Raw genomic sequence first — 16,702 nt, forward strand, 5'->3', positions numbered from 1 at the left:
AGAGTTAGAAACATCGATGAGAGAGAGTCATCGATCAGCTGCCTCTTGCACACCCCCCACCGGGGATGTGCCCGCAACCAAGGTACATGCCCTTGACCGGAATCGAACCCGGGACCCTTCAGTCCTCAAGCCGACGCTGTATCCATTGAACCAAACCGGTTTCGGCGATCTCCCTTTTTTTTTTTTTTTTTTTTTTAATTTTTTATTGATTCAGAGAGGGAGAGGGGAGAGAGGGATAGAATTATCAATGATGAGAATCATTGATTGGCTGCATCCTACACACCCCCTACAGGGGGTTAAGCCTGCAACCTGGGCATGTGCCCTTGACCGGAATCAAACCTGGGACTCTTTAGTCTGCAGGGCGACTCTCTATCCACTGAGCCAAAGCAGCGAGGGCTCCCATTTCTTTGATGATCACTTCCCAGTTGCTAAACTGAACTTCATGCCCTAAGTCTATGCCCTATGGCTCTCAACAGCTAAAAGTTTGTGATTTTTGTGGGAGCATTTCTTTGATTACAGTGATGGAAGACCTACTGACATTTAGTGAATAGGTCCAGGAGTATCAGCTATCTTACACAGTATCAGACAATCCTATTCAATGAAAAACTGTCCCTCAGCAGCTTGAAAGGTGCGAGGGACATAGGGGGAGCAATGGAATCCTGCGGCTTCAGAGCTAGGCCGGAAGGCGCAGCTGCTGCTGTTCCTACGTTGAGTCCTCCTCCCACACAGCTTGCTTGTGCAGGTGAGCACCAAGTCTGAATCTGCATTTATATGGTAAATGTCACTTATCCCACCCTGGTCTCCCTGAGACCCCAACTCCACCCAACTCATGCACTGTCCGAGGCTCTCTCAGCAGCAGATCCTCACAGGCAGCTGGCCTCAGTTTGCACCATGGCCTCTCCCACGCACTTCCGGGCCCAACACAGGCAGTCACTGCCTGTGGATGCCTTTGTAGCTCCTACCAGGTGGCCCCGGGTGGGCATAAGCAACAGCTGCCCTTGGCCTGCACTGGAGTCTCTCCCAATGAGCCCCAGAAACAACATACCTGCTAGCTTCAGACCATAACAGAGCACCACCCACTTAGCTCCACAAATGACACAACCAAAGGTGATCTTTCTGAAATCAATAAACATACTAAAAACAAACAAACCCACAAGCAGAAACCGGTTTGGCTCAGTGGATAGAGCATCGGCCTGCAGACTGAAAGGTCCCGGGTATGATTCTGGTCAAGGGCATGTACCTTGATCGCGGGCACATCCCTCGTAGGAGGTGTGTAGGGAGGCAGCTGATCAATGTCTCTCTCTCATCGATGTTTCTAACTCTCTATCACTCTCCCTTTCTCTCTGTAAAAAATCAATAAAATATATATTTTTTAAAATGAAGTACAAATTGGTAGTTACAAAATAATCATAAGTAAAGTACAGCCTATGGAATATAGTCAATGATATTGTAATAACTATGTATGGTGTCCATTGAATTCTAGACTTATCAGGGAATGACTTTGTAAATTACTTTGTAAATTACATAAATTACATAAATTACAAAAGGTCTAACTATTATGCTATACACCTGAAACTAATATCAAATAATATTGAATATCTATTGTAATTAAAAAATAAAAGTACAATAAAATACAAATGACAATTCTCACACATACACACACAAAATAAAAGAAATATCAATGATGCCCTAGCTGGTTTTGCTCAGTGAATAGAGCGTCAGCTTGTGGATTGAAGGGTCCTGGGTTCAATTCTGGCCAAGGGCCCATGCCCTGCTTGTGGGCTCCATCCCCAGTGGGGAGAATGCAGAAAGAAACTAATCAATGATTCTCTCTCATAATTGATGTTTCTATCTCTTTCTCTTCCTCTCTAAAATCAATAAAAATATATATTAAAAAGGAAAAGAAACAACAATGATGAAAGAGAATCATTGATCAGCTGCCTCCTGCATGCCCCCCCTGGGCCCGCAACCTGGGCACATGTCCTGACCTGGAATCAAACCATGACCTCCCAGTTCATAGGTAGATACTCAACCACTAAGCCACACTGGCAGGGTAAAATATTGTTTTAAATCTAAGGATAGCCTTGGTTAGTGTGGGTCAGTGGTTAGTGTTGGCCTGTGCAACAAAGGGTCACTGGCTTGATTCCTACCTTTCGCCAAGCATGTACAGGAGGAAACCAGTCAATGTGTCTCTCTCACATTGATGTTTCTCTCTCCCTCTCTCTCTCCTCCCTCCCACTCACTTTGAAAAGCAATGGGGAGTGTGCAGGATGCAGCCAATCCATGTTTCTCTCTCATTGATGTTTCTGATTCTCTGTCCCTCTCCCTTCCTCTCTGTAAAAAAATCAATAAAATATATATATTTTAAAAAGACAACACAAATTTATTTGCTTGCTGTTCTGGAGACTAGAAATCTGAAATTGATGCATCAGCAGGTCATGTCCTTCTGAGATCCAGGTTGGAATCCTCCCTTACCTATTTCTACTTCTGCTGGTTGCTGGCAATCTCTGGCAGTCCTTGGTTTGTAGATGCATCACTCAAATCTCTGCTTCTGTTGCCACATGGCATCCTTTCCATATGTCTCCGCTTCTCTTCACATGGCATTCTACTTTCTACAAGTCTGTGACCAAATTTTCTTCTTCTTATAAGAACACCAGTCACTGGAATAGGGCTCACCCTAAACCAGTATGATCTCATAGAATACATCTGAAAAGTTCAGCTTTATTTACAAATAAGGTCACAGTCACAGAAACTGGGGTTAGAACACATCTTTTGGGATACATTTCTGCCCACTACAGATAGTAAGAAGTAAAGAGAATTCTAAAGAACACAGTGATATAATATATAGGAGCAGCCACTACCCCTCATGCTGAGATACAGCCCCCAAGAAAAAGCCTCTACCTGGGCCTCCCAAGAGCTGAGATCCAGAACTTTTTTTTAATCATCACCAGAGGATATGTTTTATTTTGTTCTATTACTTTTTAGAGAGGAAGGAGGAAGAAGGGAGGGGAGGGAGAGACAGAGAGAAGGAGGGAGGGAGGGATGGAGGGAGGGAGGGAGGGAGGGAGGGAGGGAGGGAGAGAGAGAGAGAGAGAGAGAGAGAGAGAGAGAGAGAGAGAGAGAAATCAATTGGTTGCCTCCCATACACACCTGATTGGGATTGAACCCACAACCTGGATATGTGCCCTGACCAGAAATCGAACCTGCAACTTTTTAGTGTACAGGATATGCTCCAGCCAACTAAGCTACCTTAGTTGAGATTTTAACTTTTTGGAGAGAAGATAGAAATCACGGAGATGCCACTCCTGTGTAACTTGCTGGAATCTTCCCTCTAGGGCAGGGTTGGAGAACCTCCCCCCCCCCTGCCCCCCAGGACCATTTGGATATTTATAACATTATTCTCAAGCCATACAAAATTATCAACTTAAAAATTAACCTGCCACCCTAACCAATTTGGCTCAGTGGATAGAGCATCGACCTGTGGATTGAAAGGTGCCAAGTTTGATTCTGGTCAAGGGCATGTACCTTAGTTGTGGGCACATCCCCAGTAAGACGTGTGCCGGAGGCAGCTGATCGATGTTTCTTTCTCATCAATGTTTCTAACTTTCTATCCCTCTCCCTTTCTTTCTGTAAAAAAATCAATAAAATATACTTTTTTAAAAATTAGCCTGCTGCTTGCCGAAATCGGTTTGGCTTAGTGGTAGAGTGTCTGTCTGCAGACTGAAAGGTCCCAGGTTCGATTCCGGTCAAGGGCATGTACGTTGGTTGCAGGCACATCCCCGGTAGGGGGTGTGCAAGAGGCAGCTGGTCGATGTTTCTCTCTCATCGACTTTTCTAGCTCTCTCTCTCCCTTCCTCTCTGTAAAAAATTAATAAAATATATATATTTTAAAAATTAGCCTGCTGCAAAAATAAAATAAAAATGAGCCTGCTCTATTTGGTCAAACATTTACTTAACTCACCCCTAAAGTCTTGGCAGGGCCAGACCAAATGATTTCCCGAGCATACACGGCCCATGGGCTGGATGTTCTCCACCTCTGCTCCAGGGTGTCAGGGAAACTGTTCATGGAAAGGGGTCTCACCAGAGGCACCCCACCACAAAAGTGTCCCAAGGGGTATGCCAGGGGGAGCTGTTAGCCACTGGGTGCTGTTGGCCACTATGCCCTGCAGGAGTCTGTACTGCAGCTGCCTGCACTGCAGAAGCGGGGCGGGTGGGGGGGGGGGGGGCCTGGGGAACCCAAGTGCACTGTAGGACCCTCCAACAGGGCTCAATGGAACCAGGAAGCAAAACCCTTTCTTCCTGAAGAACTTAATGATTCCAGCTAGCAGAGAAAAAAGTATTTTTCACAGAGCAGGCAAAAAGAACAAATTCAGGGATAATAAATTGAATAAATTGATAACCAGCACAGTGACAAATCACTGTTCCAAATAAGCAGCTCCCTTCAGCCTTCTTTTTTTTCTCTCTCTTTTTTTTCTTAAAGCCAGTTATAACTTTATTAACTCTTCTGTCCCCTCAAACCTTTTACATTACTAATCAGGTTCAGACCACATCCACCAGATCTGGAAGCTCTAGGTCACTTTATTTATTTTTTATTTATTTATTTATTTATTTTAAAATATATTTTATTGATTTTTTTACAGAGAGGAAGGGAGAGGGACAGAAAGTTAGAAACATCCATGAGAGAGAAACACCAATCAGCTGCCTCCTGCACACCCCCCACTGGGGATGTGCCCACAACCAATGCACATGCCCCCAACTGGAATCGAACCTGGAACCTTTCAGTCCGCAGGCCAAGGCTCTATCCACTGAGCCAAACCGGTTTTGGCTCTAGGTCACTTTAAACAGTCGCAGACAAAGACCAGACATACATAGGACATCGCACAACTCAGGAGCACTGAAGTGCGGGTGGTCACTCATTGGGCTAAAGAATGAACCGGCCCACTTCCCGAGTCACAGCTGAAAGGCTCCTGAGGCCGAGTCGTCCAGGCCGAGAGCCGAAGGATACACTTGGACTTGAGCGACAGAAAACGAAGCCGCGGGAACGAAATCCATTTCCAATCACTGCAGCTTGTTCCTCCAGCTGAATCGAGTCCCAGTTTTTTCACAGAAAAAAATACACTTCAGGCAAATGAAACCGAATTCCAGAGAAGCACGGTCCAGTGTTTTCTTCTTTAATTTTACCTTCATCAAGGTAGGCCAAATACAGATGCTGTGCATTAAAAACATACCAATATGTCACTCACGACACTCCTTCCTCCGGGCCAAGGCCTTCCAGGGCCACTCCTCCCTGAAGCACAGATCTCGCCGCTAAATGAAGAGAGAGCCCTCTGCGGGCCCCGCTAGCGGTGACCCAGATCAGCAGGATGTGGATCAGCGTCCAGATGCCCAGGCCGCCGAAACTGAAGAGCTTGCCGAGGCCTTCTCTCCACTGGCCCAGGTAGAATCGGTCTGCGCCGAAGCCACCAAGGGCGATGCTCAGAGCCAGGGCCGTGGTCACTTACAGCCGCTGGTCCAGTTGCAATAGAGCATCATGGGAAACGGCGGTTGCCCAGGCAGCGCACGCGCCCCGCACCAGGCAGTTGGCGGGTAGCGCTGCCGGGGACTGGCCGCCGTCCCGCAGCTGGTGGAGCTGGAGCTCTGTAGTCAGTGCCCGGAAGCTGCCAGCGAAATCGGCTAGTCATGTTGATGACGAGGTGCTTTTGGGATCTAAGTCCTGATCAACACAGGTCACAGAAGGCTTGACTGTGCAGTCCAACGTGCCAGGCTCCCGTAGACACAGAAGTTCGCCCTGCACCACACACAGTCGGCGGGGAGCCCGCTGCACCAGCCGCTGCTCGGGCACTTCCTCACGTGGGGCAGGAGATCGGTGCTGTCTGCTGCCCTGGGAACCATGTGAAAGCCTTATGGTCCGCGCCAGCGGCTGAGAAAGCTCTAGATTTAAGGATCCACCACCGACAAGATATAAGAGCAGCACCCGGCAGAGGAGGCCCAGGAGCCGCCATCTTGCCGGCGCTACGCACCTCCCTTCACCCTTCTTGACTTTTTCTCCAATCCTTCAGACCTTCTCCCCTTCCATCTCCACTTTACCATTTCCTCCAAACTTGACCCCGGCCTATCACGTCCCCCCTACCCCCCACCCCCGTTCCCCTCAAAGTAAAAATGAAGGAAAAGATGGAACTGGTGGTGGGCTCCCTAGACTGGGGAAGAGAGTTAGGCCATGGGTAGTACTAGCTTTCTCAGACAAATCCTAACAATTCCAAGTAGCTGACAATTCCAAGTAGCTGACAATTCCAAGTAGCTGACCAGAATGGAAGAGCCCCCAAAGGTGGGTCCTTAAGAGCTCCTCAGGCCATAGCTGGTTTGGCTCAGTGGATACAGCATCAGCCTGTGGGTCCCAGGTTCAATTCTGGTCAAGGGCACATGCCCGGGTTGCAGGCTCCATCCCTGTTAGGGAGTGTGCTGGAGGCAGCCGATCAGTGATTCACTCATCATTGATGTTTCTATCTCTTGGCCCTCTCCCTTCATCTCTGAAATCAATAAAAATATATTTTAAAAAATAAAAGCTTCTCAGCAGAATTAAATTGTGCAGGAATGTGCTGATACCTGGCTAGGCTGAGTGCTTGAGGATGGAGAGGACTGAAGCTGAGGTAATCAGCAGAGACAATGGCGCTTTTGTATACAGGAATATGAACTCCAAACTCCTCGGGAAAGGTGAGAGAAGTTAGCTTGAAATGCAGGCACACAGGGCAGGAGTCGAGTGGGAAACAAGGCAGGTGAAACCCACAGGTGACCTTATACTCCTTGTTGCTCCTTCAGGGGCAGACACAGCAGTGTGAGCAAGCCTGATCACAAAAGCCAACGAAGCAGAACTAATAAAACTTTTCTGGACTCAAAGTGGGAGGCACAGGAATCTAGGGAGGAGAGTCTTAGATTCACAATAAGGTGAACTGATTTATAAGAACAGGGAAAATTCAGGTCCGTTGCTGGGCAAGAACAACTGAGGGAATCAATCAGGTGATGACATGGGTAGATACAGAACAGACTTGTAGCAAATATATACCCCTAGACACGCTTTAACAGGCAGCCGTTATTGGGCTCCCCTCCTCTCCCCTTCCATTCTTGGGAGAGGTGAGACACGACCCTGGGGGAAAATGCCTTGGCTCACCATTCTGGTTATCACAGGCATTTATCTGTCCCCACGACAGAGCCTATCGGAGGCATTGACGTTTTGTTGCGTGGCTGATGCCAACAAGAGCAGCAACCCAAACTCACCTCAATACCCTAACGCCACATCCTAACCAACCCACCCTGGCTGATCTGGAGATCAGGTTAGGCTTCTACAGAGAAAAGCACTTAGCAGAGCAGCTGACTTGGAAGGACAAGGCATAGGACTCTCTGAGAGGAAGAATAGGCGGTTTTTAACATCCTTTTTACCTGTAGCCTGAGGCTTATTTATCAGGCACATTCAGATGTCTACTCACTTGATCTTGATCTTCCAAGTCCATTTTGAGATAAGGCCTGGCAGGGTTTGTTGTTCTCATTATATTGAAGCCAGGGAACAGTTAAGCAGGTGGGAGACCAGAGTCTATCAGGGGTCTTCAAACTACGGCCCGCGGGCCACATGCGGCCGCAGAGGAGTCTGATCCGGCCCACCAGGTTTTTTGGGCAGTGAGCGCAGCCGAGGTGTTACAGTAGGAATTAGTAGTTCATATAGTCTGGCCCTCCAGCTCTCTGAGGGACCGTGATCTGGCCCCCACTTTAAAAAGTTTGAGGACCCCTGGAATGAGCCCAGAGTTTCTGAAGATACACTGAAGAGCCCTAACAGCCAATATTCAGCCACATCGCCTGGCTTGCTGGAGACTGTGAGGCCTCCGGCCACACTGTAGTGTGTACACAGGTGATGGGTAAGACAGGAGTTTTTGAAATGGTAGTCACAAAGAGGGCCCAAATAAGTTCTTTATATATATATATACATATATATATATATATATATATATGTATATATGTATATATATATATATATATATATATATTTTTTTTTTTTTACAGAGAGGAAGGAAGAGGGAGGGATAGAGAGTCAGAAACATCAACCAGTTGCCTCCTGCACCCCCCCCCCCCCACTGGGGATGTGCCCCCAACCAAGGTACATGCCCTTGACTGGAATCGAATCTGGGACCTTTCAGTCCGCAGGCCGACGCTCTATCCTCTGAGCCAAACCTGTTTTGGCCCAAATAAGTTCTTGAAGCTATGAAGGCTGGTTGGTAGTTGCTTGCCTGAGCTGGGGGCCAAGACACCAGAGCCTACTTTAGACTTCAACTTGATGAACTCTAGCACCCCAGTTAGGGCTGTACCTACCAGATTTCTCAGTTCCAGGCCCTTTCTTTAAGATTACCTCCTTTGCTACCTCCTTTGCCCTTGGCATTGAGTTCTTCAGGAGATCTAGAGAATTAAAAGTCAGATCTGGCAACTTCTCTTGCCTTAAGGCCTGGGAAGTACCTTTGTGTTTAAGCGATTAAGTGAGAGCTTACAGAAGGTCTCTTAACTCACCAAGGTAGAGAAGGATCTCAGAGCTTCACCAGACAGCCAAGGAACACCCTCAGGTACTATGCAGCCAGTCCCGATCCAGGGGGAGAGAACACCTCTAGCTGAAAGAGCTGCTACTGCTACCAGAAGCCTTATAATGGAACTCCAGAGGCCCAGCAGGCCAATACAGAGTCGCTGCTGTAGTCCTGGAAGAGCTATTGATGAGTCCTTGTTTATAGAGTTGGAGAGCTTTCACTTTCCACACCAACTCTTACTAAGTCTGCTCTCTATATCATCTTTTGTAGGGAGGCTATAGGGTCAAGCCTCAGACTGGCCTGTGGCAGGGCCACAAACAAGTCCCAGCTTGGAGGGCAGAACCCTCTGAGCATAATTAAGCTTGACCTTATACTCCTTGTTGCTCCTTCCTAGGTAGCTAACGGGCTGTGGGAAGTGCAGCCAGTGCTGCCAAAACAAGTGAAAGTCACAAGAACATTGTAAACATGTTGACCACTACCCTTACTTTGCTTTGTGTTCTCTATTAAAATGAAGACTTGGCTTGCAGGCCATAGGACTGCCTCTCCATCAGAGAAGCAGTGTTCCACCGAGCCCCAGCTGTGTTCTCTTGACTGTCTTTTCTTTAATCCTTCACCGCCCCTCCTCAGGCTCACTGAACCTGCCCGTGCTGGATAAGGTTTTTTTTTTTTATTGTTTACAGAGAGGAAGGGAGAGGTATACAGAGTTAGAAACACCGATGAGAGAGAGACATCAATCAGCTGCCTCCTGCACACATCCTACTGGGGATGTCTCCGCAACCAAGGTACATGCCCTTGACCGGAATCGAACCTGGGACCCTTCAGTCCGCAGGCTGATGCTCTATCCACTGGGCCAAACCGGTTAGTGCTGTGTAATTACTTTTATCATTTAATCCCATATGAGAGAATCATGCTGAGCTGGGGCACCTCAGGCCAAGAATTCTAGGCTTCAGGCTCTCTTCTATAAAGAAAATCAGATCAGGTAGCTCAGTTGTTGAGGGCCTCCTCCCCATACATCACCCTTGCAGTTTGATCTCTGGTTAGGGCACATACAAGGAGCAACCAATGACACCCTAACCGGTTTGGCTCAGTGGATAGAGCATGGGTCTGCAGACTGAAGGTCCCAGGTTCGATTCTGGTCAAGGGCATATACCTTGGTTGCAGGCACATCCCCAGTAGGAGGTGTGCAAGAGGCAGCTGATCGACGTTTCTCTCACATCCGATATTTCTAACTACCTGTCCCTTTCCCTTCCTCTCTGTAAAAAATGAATAAAGTATATTTTTTTTAAAAAAAAAAAACAACCAATGAATGCAAAACCAAGTGGAACAACAACAACAAAATAGATGTTTCTCTCCCTCTTAAAAAGTCAATTTAAAAAATGTACTGGTTTAGACATGAGAATCCTAGGGAAGGAGAACTAGTGGAGGCACAGGCTTTGGTTAGACGGTGAGAACGCCTTCACAATGCAAGGGCCAGGATTTACCCGTTTCCTCCTATCACCAGGCCCGTCCTGATAAAGGTTCTGTGATGCAGCCTTTCCAAGCAGCGGGATTACATCCCTCATCTCTTACTATAATACTAAGAGCCATTCACACGCCTCACCAGCCAGGCCCCTTTTGAAAGAGGGCTCATGGGAGCCTGTTTCAGAGAGGAAGGAGCGCACGCCCAAGTGGTTACTGGTCTCCTGCAATGACGCCCCTGTCCTGAGCCCTCTGCGCGGGCCGCAGAAACCCCACTTTTCCTGAAGAGGTGCACGGTGAAATGAAGCTCAACGCCCCGTCTCCTCCCCACTCTGGCTCAGCCCAGTCTCTCCAGGGCCCGCCAAGCAAGGGAGCCAGAAGGGCACCTGTCCTCGTCTCTGGCCCTCACCCCCCACTCCCAAACGCTTCCTGCAGCGTGGGAACCCGGTGGAGGCACCAGGACGGTACCGAAACCGGCCTCGACGAGCCTCTCTAGGAAGCTGGGCACTTCACACATCGCTAGCACGCAGTTCCCACTGATTGGCCTCCCAGCGAAAGGACCGGAAGGTGCCCTCAGAAAACGTGGCGGCGGCTAGCTTCGCCCCGGGTGCCTCCCTGCCTCAGGAAACTGGGCACAGCTCCCGCCGCCGCCTGGCTACCGGAAGGCGACGCCACCGTTCCCTTTGGTTCCTCGGGAACGACGACGTCCGCCCTCAAACACAGAAGCTGCGCCCCGCGTCTGGCAGAGTGCCTCCCGGGGAGGATGGCTCTCAGGTGGCTTCACCCAGCTTCTCGCCACCCGGGAAGACGCGGGCCGGCGATTGGGCACCGCCCGAGGCCCCGGGAAGAAGGCGCCCGGCGATTGGGCAGCGCCGGGCAAGGTTCGTTTTAAAGGAGCCGCAGGTGGGAGCCGTCGAAGACCCGGGTTCGGCGGGAGGCGGCGGTGAGCAGGGAGCGGGGGAGGGCGCGGAGCGGCTGGGGAAAGGGCGGGAGGAGGGAGGGAAGGAAACTTCTGAACCTTCTGGTCCGGGGCTGGGGAGAGAGCGGGGCGGGGACCGGGGAGAGAGGGAGGGGGTCTGTGGGCGGGACCTCCGGATCGGAGTGGAGGGGTGCCTGCTGGACAGGGGATCCCCGGGGATCCTGACAGAGTTTGCGATGCTCACGCTCGGGCCGCCCCTGAGTGGAGCTTTGCGGAGCCGAAGCTCGCGGGGAGCGGAGGGTCCTCCCGCGGCGTCTGATTGGAGGAAACGCGCCGTAGGATTCCTTCCGCTCGGATCCAGCCTGCGGGATCTGGCGGGAGGGGAGGCGCCGCGGTGTGGGTGTTGCTCGGAGCCCTCGGCCACTCGCTGGCTGTGGATCGCAGCGGGATAGGGCGGAAACTGAGCTGCTCTGACAGGATCCCAGCTGATCCCGGGTGGGGTGGGGGTGGGGCATTCTCAGGGCGAACTCTACAGGGACAAAGGCCCCGGGAGGCCCGGGCCGCGGGAGACCTGGGGCCGCCACAGTTGTGGTTCTTGTGGCAAGTGCCAAGCAGTGACCCTTTGCGGCGGCGGCGGCGGCGGGAAGACACCTCCGGACGGCCCACTGGGGGCGCTTTTTCGCGCCCCAAGTCTCCAGCCCCGTCGGTTACCGAGAACTGCTCACTACCATGAAGGGCGGAGCCCCAGGGAAAGGGCTGGCTCTCACGCCCCATTCCCCCGCTCCCCACCTCCCACCCCAGGCTGCAGCCTGGGATCCCCCAGGGACTCCCCGGAGCCGCCGCTTCCCCCATGGACTTGCCCGGGGACTCCAGGTGAGAGTGTGCCCTGCCAGCGTGCCTTGAGCTCGGGAAACGGGGAACCTGGTGACCGTACAGGGGAAACCACGAAGCCAACGTCAGGCTCAAGCGACTGTCCTCTGCTTCTCTCATCCTGCAGCCCCCCTGGCCAGCCACGTCTGTGCCGCCAGCCCCTGACTCGAGCATCATGGGGAGCCAGAAGCCCGAAACGGCCGAGGCTACAGACCCCCGTGGTCCCTTCACCCTTGGAAAAAGCCTCGCGGCGGGTCCTGGCCGTGGTGCTGGAAGATGTCATGGCTGCCCATATGGTGAGCCCCTTGAAAGGAGAGGCTGCCTTTTCCCCAGGTCCCTTCTCAGTACCCATCAGGCCAGACCACTGGTGAGGATAACCGAGGTACAAACACATTCTCACTCATTGCTCAGGCAGCCTCCCTAATGCTAGAGTGCTTGGCTCTCTAACTCCACCTCAAACGGGCAGGGTCTCTAGTGCCCATTCCCCAACACAGCCAACCCCCTGGGGCTGGAGCCACACCCCTACTCTCCTGCCTTCTTCCCGCCCAGCTTCCAGGCAAGCCTTAGGAAGCAGACTGAGTCCGCTTGCTCCATTACACAGAAACCTGAGGTCCCACATAGGCAGTCACTCACCCAGGATCACTCTCTCTCTCTTTCATTTCTTTAAACAGCTTGGGTGAGATCTAGATCCCACACCAGCAGCTCAGACACTGATATGTGGGCCCCGTTCTGTTTAACTCACCTCTTTGGAGATCTTGAGTGAATATCAGTCATAACCTCTGTCAGCTTTGGGGCCGGGCACAGTCAACCTAATTTCATCACCTTGCTCTTTTTGAGTTTTTTAATCCTCACCTGAGGATATTTTTCCATTTTTGTTTGTTTTGTTTTTTTAAGAGAGAGAGAAAGACAGAAATATTGATGTGAGCCGAAACCGGTTTGGCTCAGCGGTAGAGCGTCGGTCTGCGGACTGAAGGGTCCCGGGTTCGATTCCAGTCAAGGGCATGTACATTGGTTGCGGGCACATCCCCGGTGGGGGGTGTTCAAGAGGCAGCTGATCGATGTTTCTCTCTCCCTTCCTCTCTGTGGAAAATCAATAAAATATATATTAAAAAAAAAGAAAGAAATGTTGATGTGAAACACATTGATTGGTTGCCTCCTGCACAAGCCCCAACCAGGGCCGGAGCTGGGGAGGAGTGTACAACCAAGGTAGGTGCCCTTGACCAAAATCAAACCCAAGACCCGTTGGTCTTCGGGCCAATGCTCTATCCACTGAGCCACACTGGCTGGGGCCATCACCTTGCTCTTGACACCTCCTCTCTTAGGTCCCCCTGGTGCCCCAAGAGGAGACCTCCACCCCACCACACCACAGAAACCATTGGGATTCTGTTCACCACCAGCTGCCTGCCTCCCCACCCCAACAGGCTGTGTGGTCATCGAAGGCCAGGTGAGCAAGGCAGGATAGGGGGTGAGCTGGAAACATAGCTGAACCCCTCTGATCTCTGTGGTCCCTTTCCAGGCCTCCCTATCCACTGCACTTACGCCGAGAGCCTTTGAGCCGCATGAACCGGCCTTCTCCCACCCTGAGGTGTCGATCAAAGACGACCTCTGGCCCAGAAAAGCCTTCAGAAGAGGTGGACCAGGCACCGCAGCCTACTCTGGTGGTGATGCTAGAAGACATCGGCAGTCCCGGACCCCCGGCTGAGGTGTGCGAACTTCTGGGAAGGATGCCAGGGTGCAGCTGGGCTCAGGCACTCCAGTGAGGGTGGAAGACAGGAGAGTTGAGTCGGGGGTAGATTTTGCTCGGATAAAAGAGGACAGTGTTTCAGGTGGGCAATACTGCTGGAGCAAAGACCAAATGCAAAGCCTTTAGTGTTAACCCCGGCAGGCATCTGGAGGCTGAGAGTTGGGATGTGGGGAGCTAAGGAGGCTTCCCTGCCTCCCCACAAACATCCCATGTTTGTACCCAGGATTTGGCGGACGAGACTCCCAACTTCATCGTCCCAGCGAGAAGGTGAGAGGGCCGGGGAAGGAATTATTAAGATATCCAGACAACCATCATACAGGCAGCCAGAACTAGGGGTATTAGGTTGTCTTGTTTAGTAGTTCCATGTAGCACCTTCACTAGCCTTAAGGGACAGGGGAGGTGCTGGCTCGGGTGGGATCTGGATCTGGAAGCTTCCCTAGCTTTTACCTTGCCCCTTCGCCCCAGAGCTGAGTCCATGATGAAGATTCACCAGACAAAGCCTCCATCCAGGGACCTGGAACCCCCATTCCGGCCATCTGCCCTGCCTGCAGACCCTCTGGAGAACCCATCACCAAGTAAGGACAGAGACAGAGGGATGAGATGGGCAATGGGAAGCCCCAGCTGAGTTGGTCAGTGTCAGAGGGGCTTCACCCCTCCCAGGGCAGAACTTGGGATGTGAAGAAGGGATTTTTGACTTCAGAGGCCTGATGTCCCACTCTCAAATTTAGGGTGTTTTTTTTTTAGGAATAGGCTTCCTCTGGGTGCAGTTTAGTGTTTGGGGAGGGGATGAAGTTACTAAGATGGGGAATGCCCACCTATGACTCTCTCCTTTCCTCAGCCCCAGATCCGGTTCTGGAAGCCCCATCCACCCCACCGCTGTCCAGCCTTTTACGCCCTCGCCTCAGTCCTTGGGGCTTGGCTCCTCTCTTCCGTTCTGTCCGCTCCAAGCTAGAGAGCTTTGCAGACATCTTCCTCACTCCGGTCAAAGCCCCACAGCCCCCACCCCCATCACCTCCCATGAAGTTGGAGTTGAAGATTGCCATCTCGGAGGCTGAGCAGTCCAGGGCTGCTGAGGATACTGCACTTGTCAGTCCCCGCCCCCCGATCCGCCAGTGGCGAGCCCAAGCCCACAATCCCCCAGCATCTCCCCCTAAGCCCTCTCTGGGCCGAAGCCACTCCTGCCCTGACCTGGGGCCTCCTGGCTCAGACACCTGCAGCCGGCCTCCTGCTCCACACCACCCAAGCCGGCCTCGGCCTCGACGGCACACTGTGGGTGGCGGAGAGATAGCTGGAACCCCAACCCCCCCTCGACCCTGTCTCCGGAAAGAGGTCTTCCCGCTTGGAGGAGTGGGAGGCTCTCCTCCCCTCGTCACATCTTGTTCGTCCTCTGCATCTACTTCCTCCTTCTCGGAACCTGCAGAACCCAGGTAGTGCTCTCAATAAACCCTTAAGCCCCTGGCCACAGTCTGGGCCTGGCCTGCCCTCGTGTCAGGGCAGGAGATGGGGATACTGCTATGAATATTTTTTTATCCCTGAGCCTTGATCTTCTCTGTAGGTTGGGCTCAACCAAGGGCAAGGAGCCACGGGTCTCAGAGGACCAAGTGCTTTCAGACCCTGAGACCAAGGTAGGGGTACAGATGCGGGGGAGGAGCAGAGTGGGAGCCTGTGCCCATACTGCACTCTGACCCCCTGCCCATTTTTGCAGACCATGGGAAAGGTCTCTCGATTTAGAATACGCAGGACACCAGCCCGTCCTCAGCTAAACCTCACACCAATGGGGCTGCCGCGACCGATCAGGTGAATGCTCACTGTACATGGAGCTGCCTTGGCCAAACAGATGTTGACTCACGTTCCCTTAAGTGTGGCTTTGTCTCCTCTCAGGGAGCACAGTCCAGTCTGGCGGTTAGTGCTTAGAACTATCTGTCTGCCTCAGGCAGCACTCCTGGATCTGCCATGTCCCAGCAACTGAAACAGAGCAGCCCTGCTTATCCCTTCTCCAGGCTCCCCTGGCCCAGGTTTCTCAGTGGCCTCTGCTCTTTGCTCCCAGGTTGAACAAGAAGGAGTTCAGCTTGGAAGAAATTTACACCAACAAGAATTATCAGTCCCCTACAACCAGGAGGTGAGAAACGGTAAAGGCTTGGGGGTGATAGAGGGAAGGCTAGAACCAGAGGCTTGCTGGTAACCAGCACCTCTCCCTGCCTGGTCCAGGACATTTGAGACCATCTTTGAGGAACCCCGGGTGCGCAATGGGACTCTGATTTTGACCAGCTCGAAGAAGCTGCGGCGTGCTGTGGAGTTTCGGGACAGCAGCCTTCCTCGATCCCGGCGGCCATCTCGTGGGGTCCGAGCTGCTGCTGGCAGGACCCTTACTCCCAAGTTGGCCCCCAGCCCAGATGTGGGACCCCTGCTGCAGCAGCGGCTGGAGGAGCTGGATGCCTTGCTCCTGGAAGAGGAGGAAGTGGATTAGGGAGCAGCCCCATCTGACCTAGGAGCTCCATCTGTTTATCTGTACATCCATCCTGGAGGGAAGGAAGCCTCTGACACCGTTTTATTTTTTTCCTCGGTATTTCTATGTTTTCAGTTATGTTTCTGATGCTTTTGTATGTTCCTAGTTGAATTTAAAATTGATTGGCACTATTGGCTGATGTGTCTACTTTGGCCCTCAGACTGGGAAACGGGAAAGGGGTCAGGGAAGGCAATGAGGGTTAGGCACAGGGAGGGAGTGGGGAATGGTCATTGGAGATACTCAATGCGTGGAGGAATACTTCTGAATCTGCTCCAGAAGATATTGTGACCTGGGACCCTTGTCAGGATTATTCCAAATCACTTACAGCAAAGAGGAGACTGAAAGTCCCAGAGTGGATCACGGCCCCAAAGTCCTCTTAACATGCAGGCCAGCACCTGCTGCTGGGGTCCAGAGCCAAATCAACTACAACAAACTGTCAGCGGTGCTCACTGTGCACCGAACGCAGTGAGGGGCGTTGTACCATTTCATACAGGGTAAGTGCGGTGAGTGCAGCAGTGCCGAGTCTACATAAGAATAACCAGCCAACCAGAGGCAACCAGAGGCTAAGAGCACAGACTCTAGAACGAGGGCGAGGCCTGAGCACAAATCCTGGTTCGGAAACTGTGTGTGCGTCAGTGCCCTACCCC

The 16,702-nt window shown here is 51.8% G+C and overlaps 1 protein-coding gene and 1 pseudogene across 4 annotated transcripts; one reads left to right on the forward strand and one right to left on the reverse strand.

Moving 5' to 3' along the window:
• Positions 1 to 4,830: 4,830 nt before the first annotated feature.
• LOC311621717 (TM2 domain-containing protein 3-like) lies at positions 4,831 to 6,718 on the reverse strand (annotated as a pseudogene). Its single transcript has one exon. The product of its transcript is annotated as a TM2 domain-containing protein 3-like (transcript).
• A 4,007-nt stretch (positions 6,719 to 10,725) lies between these two features.
• On the forward strand, positions 10,726 to 16,189 carry PRR14 (proline rich 14). 3 transcript variants are annotated; one of them, XM_084883031.1, is made up of 12 exons: positions 10,728 to 10,959; positions 11,737 to 11,808; positions 11,933 to 12,101; positions 13,128 to 13,249; positions 13,322 to 13,508; positions 13,773 to 13,816; positions 14,015 to 14,124; positions 14,388 to 14,976; positions 15,105 to 15,174; positions 15,255 to 15,346; positions 15,597 to 15,668; positions 15,758 to 16,189. In XM_084883031.1, exons 2-12 carry the CDS (start codon positions 11,786 to 11,788, stop codon positions 16,014 to 16,016), a joined length of 1,737 nt encoding a protein of 578 aa, XP_084739157.1. In that variant the 5' UTR covers positions 10,728 to 10,959; positions 11,737 to 11,785; the 3' UTR covers positions 16,017 to 16,189. The 3 variants fall into 3 exon arrangements, with proteins under 3 accessions (XP_084739158.1, XP_084739159.1, XP_084739157.1); XM_084883032.1 differs by lacking the exon at positions 13,128 to 13,249 and having other exon boundaries at positions 10,726 to 10,959; XM_084883033.1 differs by lacking the exons at positions 11,737 to 11,808; positions 13,128 to 13,249 and having other exon boundaries at positions 10,726 to 10,959.
• The last annotated feature ends 513 nt before the right edge of the window (positions 16,190 to 16,702 follow it).

Source organism: Pipistrellus hanaki (assembly GCF_964339955.1).
Source record: "Pipistrellus hanaki genome assembly, chromosome: 4".
Classification (NCBI taxonomy): domain Eukaryota; kingdom Metazoa; phylum Chordata; class Mammalia; order Chiroptera; family Vespertilionidae; genus Pipistrellus; species Pipistrellus hanaki.

Bases quoted from the DNA above. Each gene is read 5' to 3' on its own strand.
- PRR14 (XM_084883031.1), top strand. From the start codon at position 11,786: ATGGACTTGCCCGGGGACTCCAG. The intron at 11,809-11,932 runs GTGAGAGTGTGC...CTCATCCTGCAG, and splicing joins GACTTGCCCGGGGACTCCAG to CCCCCCTGGCCAGCCACGTC. The intron at 13,250-13,321 runs GTGAGCAAGGCA...GTCCCTTTCCAG, and splicing joins GTGTGGTCATCGAAGGCCAG to GCCTCCCTATCCACTGCACT.